Below are 12,626 nucleotides of genomic sequence, written 5' to 3'. Positions count from 1 at the left end.
AATTATGATATTGGTAACCTACAATTGTTGGCAGTCAAGATTTGTTGACCGGTCTCGAAGGCGGCCGAATTTATTCCCTTGCCCAAATTACCCTCAGCCAAGGAGACAGCGTTGACCATCGTAGATCACGTCTTTCATTTACATGGCCTCCCGATAGATGTGGTTTCCGACAGGGGACCCCAATTTGTTTCCAAATTTTTGTGTGAGTTCTGTAGATTACTGGGAGCGACTGTAAGTCTGTCCTCAGGGTTTCATCCCTAGAGCAATGGTCAAACCGAGAGAGCCAACCAAGATTTGGAAAGGGTGTTGCGATGTTTGGTTTCCAAGAATCCTTCCTCCTGGAGCCAACAACTGTCAATGGTGGAGTACGCCCACAATACTTTACCAATATCAGCTACGGGCCTATCTCCTTTTGAGTGTAGTGTAGGTTACCAGCCCCCTATTTTTCCCAGTCTGGAATCCGAAGTCGCGGTCCCCTCCGTTCACGCCTTCGTCCAGAGGTGTCACCGCACTTGGACTAGAGTCCGCGAGACTCTACTCCAAGTAGGGGCGCACACCAAGGCTAAAGCCGATCGCCACCGGTCTAGGCCTCCCATATAAGTCATGGGTCAAAAAGTGTGGCTTTCTACTAAGAACATTCCTCTCCATTCCATCTCTAATAAATTGGCTCCCAAATATATTGGCCCGTTCAATGTCACCAAAATCATTAGTCCGGTGGCAGTCCGCCTCAAACTTCCTCCAGCGTACAGGAGAATTCATCCCGCCTTCCATGTATCTAAAATAAAGCCTGTATTTCATTCTCCTATTAATCCGCCTACCCCGGCCCCCCACTGCTAGAGACATCCTGGATCACTCTCTTAGCGATTAAAAGTTTTAAAATCTTAGATTCCTAGGATTTCTATGAAAGCATGTAGGCTGATTTTTATGTAAAGGATTTGGGGAGAATGACTCTCTTCCATACTATAACACATGGTCCATTGTCGTTGTCGTGCCAGGCACATGACCTAAAAGGGTTGTCCGTATTCTCTTAATGAGTAATGGGTGTGTCTCTTCAAAGTCTCATCTACCATTCCCTTTAAAAGCCAGTTGTCTCAAAATAGCGACATGCCAGCATTGGGTCTGAACCCACCTTGTTTTCAGACGAGCACGCCCATGAGCACGGAAATGGGTGGAAATGCACGTTCTATTTAATGTGGCACAGGACGTGAAAACGGCTGAAATTAGCAAAAAACATCTACATCGTGACTGGCACCCCATTGCGGTGAGTGAATGGTAAGGCCCTTGATGTGTAAGCAGCACCTCATTTTTCCATTGCTCATGTTAACATGTTCATCTCACTGCATATCCATGGAAGAAGGAAAGTTTTAGAGCAACATGACGGCGGGGAAATTATGAATATTTCAACCTAACTTTTTTATTGTCAATCTACAGTACTGCTGTTTCCCATTTTCATTTCCATTTTTCTGTGGCATGACCTTGCGTGTAACATCCTTGTTAATGCTAACTCAAAGCTTTAACCTTCAAAGAGCTCACTGACCTTTCTGTAGCAGCGCAGGCCTTGACCTTTCTGTTCACTGAGTGTGGGTTAACATCACACAAAGAGATGCAAACCAGTTCCGATGGAAAAGCCAAAGGCCACAAAGATGCTTTCTAAAACCTTTTAACTTTATCTTCATAAATACTTTATGGACAATAAATTTACTGACTCATCTGAGCTGGCTTTAATTGAACACTGCATTGTTTGAACAGCTGAATAAACTCATCTCACATCAGTTCAGCCAAGAAGGTCACTATATAGTAAGGTATACTTTTCATATGCTATGAAGTTCTATTAGAATGCTCAATATAAATCTTACAATATTTATTACATTAGAAATTACATTAGAAACTTTTTAAAACTATGACTGCATTACTAAATATTACATTATTAATTGTTTAAATGTTTTATTATTTTTTATTATTAACAATAATTTTACTTAATAATCATCTGTGTCTTTATTTTATGCCTAATATAGTCTTTTATTTTAAACAGAATGTATAAGAAGCTAGTGAGAGTGCATGCATGCTAAACAAACGAGTAACGAATGGAAACAAATTAGCACAACATTGCAATCCATGCAGGAATGCTGGAACTCAGATCGAAGCATTATAGTCAGCACTGTTATTCATAGACTGATAACAGCTGCTGAATAGATGAATGGCAAAGCCCAAAGATGCTTTTGTACTGTAAAAGTTGTATAAGACCAATACCAAATATTGCATAGGCTGTTTTCAGATGCAGTAGAGTCATGAGAATGTCGGTGATTACACATATTGGCTTAAAACCCTTAAGACACTGACTGAGTCTCAAGTGGTTTACAAAAGAGAAGAAAATCCATCTTAAGCAAATGAAATGTATGATACATAGGATATACATCATTATTATATTATTGTATTATATATATATATATATATATATATATATATATATATATATATATATATATATATATATATATATATATATATATATATGTGTGTGTATATATATATATATATATATATATATATATATATATATATATATATATATATATATATATATATATATATATATGTACAAATATATAATGCATATAAACTATTATAAACATTATTTCTGATTTAAAATATTTAATAAAGCCTTGAAGTATTTTTATATGGGTGAGTTTCAAATATTATTATTTATTTTTTTTTTAAATGTCCTCCTCATCCTCAAACTAAATTTTAAAAACTTTTAAATGTTCATTAATTTGTTTGTTTGTTTATAAATATTAAGCACATTTCTTTCCAACTTTCTCATTACTGTAAAAATGTTAGTTTTTTTTTTAATTATATAGACAAGATGTTTTTCGTTACACGAGTATAATCATTTGAACAAGCTCTTTTCAAATTACACTGTGAATTTTAGGTGGAAATGTGGTTATTTGTCATAAAAATGTCAAAGCAAAGAAAAGAAAAGGTAATTCCATTCCATAAAACATATCCGAATATATCTTCATGAGATTCACTTATTCTAGTGGTATTCATATTACCACTAGACACCAGATGACTCCAGTGTTTGTGTGTGTAATCAATATTTTGACATATAGTTATAAGAACTTGCATTTGAAAAGCTTTCCATATGTCAAAATTTTATCATTGTGTATTCATATACTGTATATATATATATATATATACACACATGTCACTTTACATAAGGTTGCCTATAAACACTAAAAAGATCATGTAGTTATTATGCAGATGAACAAAGAGAAAGAGAGATGTTTCTTCAGCAACAAGGGGAACCTGTCCCTTATCAATTTCCAAAGTTTGCTTGAGGTTTCTAAAAATACACTTTGTGTCTTATTATTTCCATTTGTCATTTGAGGTTAAAACCTGCTACAATCAATTTCACCAGAGAATGAAACATCTCATCGATCCTGCACAGGAAATGGCCTGAGGTACAAAAACATCTCCGTTTAATCAGCCCGCACCTGCCTTAAGAAAGACGAGCCATGTTGTATCCTGTTTATGACAGTAATGAGAGAGATAAATAATTATTCCCATCCGCTTTCACAAACACACATATATTTCATTATGTTACTGACAGAAACTACTAAAACACACCATTTTATTACTACGGGAAAAATCTGTCTCTTCATGGTTGTGTGAGCTCAAGCAACATTTTCTCTAAAAGGCTGTTTCATGAGCAAAGAGTCTGACAGCATGCTTAATTTACTTGACCGTAATACAGTTTTAAAGATCTCTACATTCAAATGATGACAGACGACCCACTCTCGTGGAATGTTGCACAGAGCTTTGTCGTTTTAATTGCTTCTGCTTTTTAGGAGGACGTGATGATACTTTTAAACTTTTTAAATAACCACTGTAAGCAACTGTAAGCAATTTCTCTAATTAAATAAGTGGTGATTAACACATAAACAGAGAACAGCTGCATGCTATGCTGCAAACTAGAAGTGTGCTATTAAATGATAATATGTATCTTTGAATAATAATGCGGTGCATGCGCTCTCATGTAAGACAGTAATTCAACACAGCTGCACGCTAAATATCTGACATGCTCATTTGAACATTAAGAGCTAATTATGTATACCTGAGATACACCAGGAGGAGGCAACTGAATTTAGACAAATGGTTTTATATTAGAAAAAGTGGACATAAAAAAATTGCCAGATCCAATGCTACATATCTAATGCTAATGACACATTACATGCATTTTTAGATGCATCGAGTCAGGAAATACATGTCCATATAAAGTTTTTTAATGTTTGGTTGGGGAAAGATTTACATCGCTCATATTTATTATATATTTATTAGTGCTGTTGTTTAATCTTTTCTGAAATTAATCGCATTTAATCCCACCAAAAAATAAAGTTTGACTAGCACCTGGCACTGACACAAAGTTGGAGTGCATGTCTGAAATTCTCACATTTGATGTAGTTGTAGCACAAAAGAGGTAAACAGTGTCACTTAATAACATGCATTAGTGCACTATGTACCACAGCAAAAGAGTTCAATAAACCCAGTTTAGGCAATGATTCACAAAGATCATGAAAAGTTGTAAAAAGTGTTCAGATGAACATGAGCAGTTTGCCGTTAGGAGCTGTCCACACATCGGGTGCTGAAACAGCCCCTGAAACAAAAGAATCACAGTATATCCACAATGCTGCTAGAAGGAAGTCTGCAAATGAACTAAAGGTTTAACTGTTTTGTTCTATGCACATTCAGGCTTCAGACTATACTCAGACTACTTTGTAGTGCATATTTAAGTATTTACATCATAAACACATGATGATTATAATATGTACTATATCTTTTCTATATAAGACTTGTAGCAATTATGTTGACAGTGGACTGAGAAAAACCGTGTGCAGCTTTGAATTATTAATAAAGCATCTGTTTGGCAGTGAAATAACAATAAACATTACAGCATCAAAAGCTTACTGTCAACACCCAAGCCATTTGTATTAAGATAAATGTATATTGGATTATTTGGCTACACTGGATAATTTACACAATAGTATAACTACATTAAATACAGCTTTTAACTACATAGCATACATAGATGTGTTAAATTTCCATGTATGTGAATGAGATTTGAGAGATACATTAGAGAGGAAGATTTTCAGTGAATAATGGCTTAAATGTTTTTACATCAGAAAACCTTAAATAAAGCCCATTATATACTGGGGTAAAATGCTGTTATAAAGCCTTCATTACTTTGTATGTATATATTTTAAGCAAAGAGCCATTCATACATTGTGCATCATTTACATAATTTCATATATTTTTTACTGGAAAAGATGATGCATCAATAATAATAATAATAATAATAATAATATAATGGATACCATGCAAACTAAATCTGCATCAGCTTTGCTATAGTGACTCTGCAAACTGTGTCAGATGGGTGCTTTAAGTCTACACAGCTTCAGTGATTATAGTGGAAAGATTTCAGATGAACTGATGTTTGCAAAGGTGTTTGAGCGTGGCTCATCCAAGCATTTTTACAATGAATTACAGCCTTAAATGTTTAGTTTTTAAAGCGGTCATGAACTGAGAAATCTAAATTCCCTTGATTTTTTACATATAAGAGGTTTTTGTACTATAAAAACATCTTGTACGTTTCAGAACTTTGTCATTAGTCTAAAAACAGCTCATTTTAAAGACAATCTGCTAAAACGTTGGCACTTTACGACGTAACAGTCCAACTAAACCCCGCCTCCGCAGAAGAAGACGATCAATGCCTACATCACTCTGCCTGTGTAACTCCGCCCACTGATTCTACATCACTGCCAGTTTAGCCCCGCCCACCAATTAAAAAGAATAACGAGAGCGACAAATGCAGGTCTTTAAAGAAACCAATCGATAAAGATGCTCCGAAGATGCCGTGCAGCGCCAAGTTGTGGAAAAACACAGTCTTTGCATCGCCTTCCTTCTGATCCCAACAATAGGATGTTCCAGACTGCGTCAGAAAGAACTCAAGTCTTTTGTTCACTTCACTTTACTGCAGAATTGTTTACAAAAAAGACACAATTCAACACAGGATTTTCAGAAGACGATGCTGTGCCGAATATATTGGATTGATAGCACCACACAAGTTTGAGGAACTGTTTCTATTATGTGATCATTATTGCCTCGTCTGTTATTACAGATCATTTAACATGTACTGAGCATTTACAGGCTTTTTGGCCTAAATCACAGCAGCATCCATCTACTGCATGAAGGATGTCGCTGTCAAACACACAAACTGTTGGCCAATCATTACAGTGGGCGATACTTACCTACCTATTCAAACAGAGGGGGGTCAAAACAGGACAGAAAATTGCTTATTACTTCAAAATTATGAGGTTTTGGGATGCAGAAAATAAATAAATACAATAACATTATAAGTGGACCTCAGAGAACAGTACTGAATAATTAAAACGGCATTTCATGACCCCTTTAATGCACGTGTTATAAAATGTATAATGGCTGTTTTTGAACATGTTTTGAACTGCATTGTTATGTATCTTATATTTTAATTTAATTCCATCAAGTGCATTCTCATTTGCCCTTTTTATTTTAAGTGCACCAATGAAATAAGATAAATTCCTTACTAAGATAAGTAATTCACTTGATTAGTGAACTTTATTAGTTATATTAACATGATTAGTGATCAAGTGAATACATAGCATTTATTCGTAAAGCAAGTTTTAAACAACATGAGGGCGAGTATTTCCATTTCTGGTTGAATTATTCCATTATTAGTGGATGGGTTCATCGGCACACAGTCATCAGGCTGAGCTCATTTATGTAACATATTTCTCTTGCTCTATTTGAGTCAATCCTAGCACATAACTGACACAGGTGAACAGGAAAAATGCACATCGAAACACTGAAATATAGCATCGCTCCAGCTGTTTCTCCCTGTTCCTCATAAAGACAAAATCTGTGGCCATTGGGGCTTGTTAGTGGGTATCAAAACCACGCTCATCGCCCTGTAATTACATTTGAATCACTTTTATAACAAGAGCATTTGCGCCTTTGTGAAAGTTAAAGGACATAAATTAAAATTCTCAGTTATCTCTGCGTCTCAAAGATCTGACAGCATTTTGATCCAAAAGTGGTTTTTGATACGGAGTAAATCTTTGATTCTCTGAATACCACAGCAGCCATCATTTCTATGGTCAAGCCTGACTTTATTCAGCTTACATTCCCTGCCTTATCTGTTTCAAATATTAGGAATAATGGGAAAACATCCTTCAACCCTGTGAACACCAAAAAAAAAAAAAAAAAAAATCTGTCTGGTATATAGTATATGGCTATATAGTCTATAAATCAACGAGATAATAATAGACTACACTGCTAAAAGTCAAATCAGGTAAAAAAATAAAAATAAAAAATTTAACCTGATCTGCTTCTAAGAGAATCTTATAAGAATATTAAAAAAAATATGTCCAGTCTTTAAAAAAAAAAGTTCTAATTCAATAGCATTAAATATTGCAAGGGTTAAACACCCTTATTTCATTAAGATATCACTGACATGCGATATGATGATGAGATCATGCACTGAGAAAGCTCATTTATAGCAGACAGACTCTAAAACTTTACAGCAGATCGTATGTCTCTTATAGTCATTTACAGGCTTGTGATTTTTCTCACAAAGATGTCAAGCGTGCAGAGAAATGCCAGAAGCAACAGTTCCACAAGGGATTCTGAGGCAAAAGCAAGAATGCACTTATTAAAAAGTACAGAGCCATCAGAAGAATACACTGAAAGAGCAATGGAAATGATGAGATAAAACAAGGCATCGTTCAAAGGTACGTACTGTGTTTCTGAGGCAGCCCTCCAATGTTCTCCATGCTCCTCTGTGAGTCCAGTGCACATGTGTGTGAGTGAATGAATGAGAGAGAGAGAGAGAGAGAGAGAGAGAGAGAGAGAGAGAGAGAGAGAGAGAGAGACCTTCCCCTTTCTGTGCGCTGTAATGTTCACACCAATACTGACGGTGTGGCAACAAGGGGAAGGGGGTTATGATGTTACAAGTGAGAAAAAGAGAGAGAGAGGGCAGGAGAGATAAGCAGAGAAAGGGAGGTAGAGGGGGAAATATTAAACAATAAAGCAAAAGCAGATACACAGAAAAAATCAATGGCAGGGTGCTGAGATCAAGAGAAGAGGTTGACATCGAGAGAGGGGGAGAAGAAAGAGCAAGAGTTATGAGACTGCAGGGAAAAACATGCAATCAGAACATTACAAAGAAAAAGAAAATACAGAAAACATTGAAAATAAAAGTAAGTTCTAGAAACCCCATATTCCATATTTAATCTTCCATGTCCTTCCTACACTTGCTACACTTACAGAAGCATGATATTTTTTGTGCAAACCTCACCTAGAAGCTGGTACTAAAGATTTTCACAGGGTAGACTTGCACAATACTAACCCCTAACCTTAAATTTAGAATAGCTTTGGTAGCACATAAGACTGCTTCTGGTGATCACATCCCTCCAGGTTATTATTAAATAGGTGACTTCAATGCTTTTTGCAGCACCCTAATAATAAAAATTCTGGCATCATTTATTCAAACTCATTTCATTCCAAACCTCAGTGCAGTGGATAAAATCAAGCCTCATCCCTACATTCATTTGAAAAACATCAAGGTTCATCAAAGAACACTGTCAAGAAGCAGTTTTTGGCTGTTTATTGTTTTTGAATGGCTGGTTCATTAGAGATAAAAAAAAAATAATTAATGAATAAAATAAAACAACAAAATAAATAAATAAACTTTTCCATATCTATAATATTGGAACCAGTGCATTTACAGTTTTCTAAAGAATTAAAATTTAAATGTTCTTTGCAGAGCTCAAAAAGCTTCTTTCTGGCATCACACAGTAATGTTATTAAAAAATATATATTTTTTTCTCATTTTGCTCATTTATTTCTATTAAACTGCAGGTGTTCATATTGCTTCACCTAGAGAAACCTGCTCTCCTCCAAAATCACGATCGAACCACAGTAATTCCATCATCAGGTATCTGGAGTCATGCGGAGTCTATCTCGGCTCTGTTGATATTTTTTTGTGACACTTATCAAGTGGCAATGCAACAGTGACAGCTAAATAAGCATTCAGCATCTCATCCCAGTGCTCCCGAAAGATTTCCTGCCAGACCGAGTGGTTTAGGAAAGAGAAAAACTGCAGAAGTCTCATTTCCATAGTGACAGCCGGATAAAGAGACCTTGGGGCGCTACTGCGCAAGCTAATGTACCGGTGACCCTCGAACATGGGACATGAATCTGAAATATATTCAGTAGCTCTGTTCTAAAACCTAGTGAGCTGCCTTGCTCTTTACTGCCTACGGCGGCATCTTAACTGAACCTCATAATTGACTCACTGTGTCATCGGATCTGATAATAAACCAGCCAACCGTTCGACCACAGATTCAACGAGTCTGGAGCAAATGTATTTTGAGTTGCATGTATGAATTAAATTATGAAGACTGAGGGACTGGAGATGCATTGTCAAATTTTCTTTTAAAAAGTCACAAGGACAAAATCACAGTTTGCCAAAAGTGGTGGGAATTAGGGTTAGGGTTTCTATCCATTTCTTGAGAGTCTTTTTTAATAATTCTTTTGGATATAAATCACCTTTACCTGCAGTACAGAGTCATTCACAAGCTACACACACTATAAAGAGCTGTTTTATCATTGACAAAGATGTTTGCCGGTTTTGTTTTCTACAATAGATCCACCTCAAATATCCACCGCATCCATATATATATATATATATATATATATATATATATATATATATATATATATATATATATAGTTAACTTCAATCACATATGAAGATTTATAAATAATATTTTACTGCGGCACAGCTGTGTTTATAGCGGTAATATAAAAGGGTGACACACCCCTGATGGCAATATGTCCCACCTATCCAACAAGCAAGTTTATGTTATCTGTACTAAAAATTAACTTTCTCATTTTGTTTAGCACTTAGTATTATTCATTCTCAGCTATTTCTAGTGACATTTTATTGTTTTAGATTCTCAATAATGTATTTTAATTTACTAATGATGATAAGAAATTATGAATGAGCAAGCAAAAGCCAAAATAAAGAAATAAAATGTTGGGTAAAATAATACAGTTTGTGTTCAATAGAATTATTATATCTCTATATTTAAATTAATTATATTATAATCTTTGGCTTGGTTTAACTTTTGTCCTTAAAAAGGCTGTAACAATGATTTTGGGTTTAACATTACAACTTGGACAAAATAGATATATTGGAAAACAGCATACACTGAAAAAATAAATAAATGTGGGATTTATTTTAAACAGTTGTCTCTTTACATAAAAAATTGCTAGTACATAAAAAATAAAAAAATAAAAAATAAAACAGAAAGAAACAGCAAATATGACATGCATGTAATATATTGATTTACACAATAAAACTGAAATGGTATTTTCTTGTAAAAACACACTATAACAATCTTTTACATTTACTTAAAACATACTTTGTAATGTAGCCTTTACATCGATAGCATGCTGATGATCCCTCAAAATACAGTCTTGCTAGACAGCTCACTAGATTCCTGAACAAAGTCAGTGATTTACTTTCTAATAATACTTTTTAGCAGAATAAAATATACATAGGTCTATATTTACAGCCAACATTTATGAATTCTTTCACTGCGCTTGTTGCAGCACATTCAGGGATTGACTTATCTGTGAAAAACCCATGCAATAATGTCTTCGACTGTGACCGAAACTCTTTCAGGAGCTTGACTATGATGCTTTTCAGCATGAAGAATGCTGTCTGGAGTAAGTCTTAGTGTCCTAAAAAGGTTGTGGAGTGAGGAAAACGATCCATCCGGGAAAATATCTCATTGACATGTTGGACCGTTTGAAGACCAAGACAGGAAGTAAGAACAGCACCACAGCGGAAGAAACGAGAAAGCTAAATTCTATTACTTTCTTTACTATTGGTTTCTCGTGGTCCCTGAATAGTGATATTCTGCAAGAAAGCAGAAAGCATCCCTCTCCTCGACCGCTGGGCTGCAGAGATGTGCCCATCCCTCAGGAACGATTTAGAATTGCAGAATATGAGGTTTGCTGCCTCTGAACTTCCCCGCGTCTTGAGTTTTTCCACTGACTCTCTGGGGATCGGCATGAAGACTGCTCTCAATACATGTCATTACTTTCTGGCTCTGTTGTGTTTCCACAGACACCCAGCAGTCACAGTCTGTGCATTTTATCTCTACACTCTTTAGAATTCAGTGGAAAGCAAGGTCAGGTCCTGTAGCATGCTGGTAATTATACGGTGAAAACACACAGAACAGCACACGCATGCAGCAGCCATGTATCGCCCTGAATTGTGAATGAAGTGGCCATGGGCAGTTTTCCCAAGTTCCTCATTGCCATCATTCATTCAGTATTCATATATTCGCTCAGATTTCACCTTGATCTCAATAGTGTCGGCACATAGCACGAATCAAGTATTCATCTTTCATTTTAGAGGAGCAGTTATGAATTAGGATGGATGAGATTTTGAGTCGAAGCTGCTGTGTTGTTGTTGATCTAAGAGGTGAGATGAGATTTTGCAATAAAAATAAGAGGGAATAGAAGAAGTGAAATGCAATGAGAAACGTCAAGTGATGAATGTATTCTATTGCGCTCATGCAATTAGATCATTAAAGTCAATTCGGGAGCATTGACTGAGAAACAGCTAAAACGAAATTTTGTATGTGTTCTAAAGGGCATGGAGTGGTGCTTTTGCCTGGCTTCACAATGTTAGGATATAGTATATATACTATTTTCAGTTAGACTGAATTATTGATATAGTACTTTCTAGAATGAATTATATCTATATATTAATTTATTTATTCATTATTATTACTATTACTATTTTGCATATATATATCCTTCATCATTCATGGCCTATCATTCATTATGAAGTCTAATGTGACTGGTATATATATATATATGTATGTATGTATGCATATACTAATTTTGAACCAAGTTAAAGCTGGATAATAACGCTAAATTTGCAAAATCGCTACTGTTATTGAAATGAACTCAATCAACACTGACCTGACTCAAGCTGAATAATGACACTTTTATCTTCTGTAGAGATGCTTTACAATTGAAACTGTATTTGTTTCATGAGCGATTAATTTTACAACTGCAAATTCATTAGATTCCTGTTTATTTAATCACTGCAGTAAAACAAATTTGTTATAAAAAGGACAAAAAGCACTGCAATATGTTCAAAGTCAGTTTGTGTGTGTGTGTGTGTGTGTGTGTAACAGGCTTAAATTGAACTCATTATTCATTGAAAATCTTGTCTTTAAAATCTTGCTTGACAGCCATGGCTATAATTCTCTTTCATTGTATGGGAAAAAGCAGCCTGGACATTCTGCTATAAATAACTCCTTCTGTATTAGGCAGAAGAACAAAAGTCAGCTTTTGAAACACATGGAGGTTAGTAAGTGAAGACAGAATGAAAATTTTTGGTTGAACTGTTCATTTATGATTTTATTTATCAACCTCTGCAATGTACTTCAGTCACACACAAGCATCACCCAAAATGACTGGTGTAGCAGGACGTCAGCCGCTCTCTC

General features: G+C 35.4%; 1 protein-coding gene across 2 annotated transcripts in view; it reads right to left on the bottom strand.

The window, feature by feature from the left end:
- Nucleotides 1-12,626, bottom strand: part of LOC113097250 (1-phosphatidylinositol 4,5-bisphosphate phosphodiesterase eta-2-like) — a 128,844-nt gene that overhangs the window by 95,226 nt on the left and 20,992 nt on the right. The window contains exon 1 of one of the 2 annotated variants that reach the window (XM_026262469.1): nucleotides 7,832-8,486. The exons of the other annotated variant lie outside the window; for it this stretch is intronic. Within the exon in view, the coding sequence (XP_026118254.1) occupies nucleotides 7,832-7,865 (34 nt within the window). The 5' untranslated portion in view covers nucleotides 7,866-8,486. Of the gene's footprint in view, nucleotides 1-7,831; nucleotides 8,487-12,626 lie in introns of those variants that run through there. 2 annotated transcript variants of the gene reach the window in all.

This window comes from Carassius auratus, unplaced genomic scaffold (assembly GCF_003368295.1).
Source record: "Carassius auratus strain Wakin unplaced genomic scaffold, ASM336829v1 scaf_tig00216162, whole genome shotgun sequence".
Lineage (NCBI taxonomy): Eukaryota > Metazoa > Chordata > Actinopteri > Cypriniformes > Cyprinidae > Carassius > Carassius auratus.
This window is presented reverse-complemented; position numbering and strand designations above follow the sequence as displayed.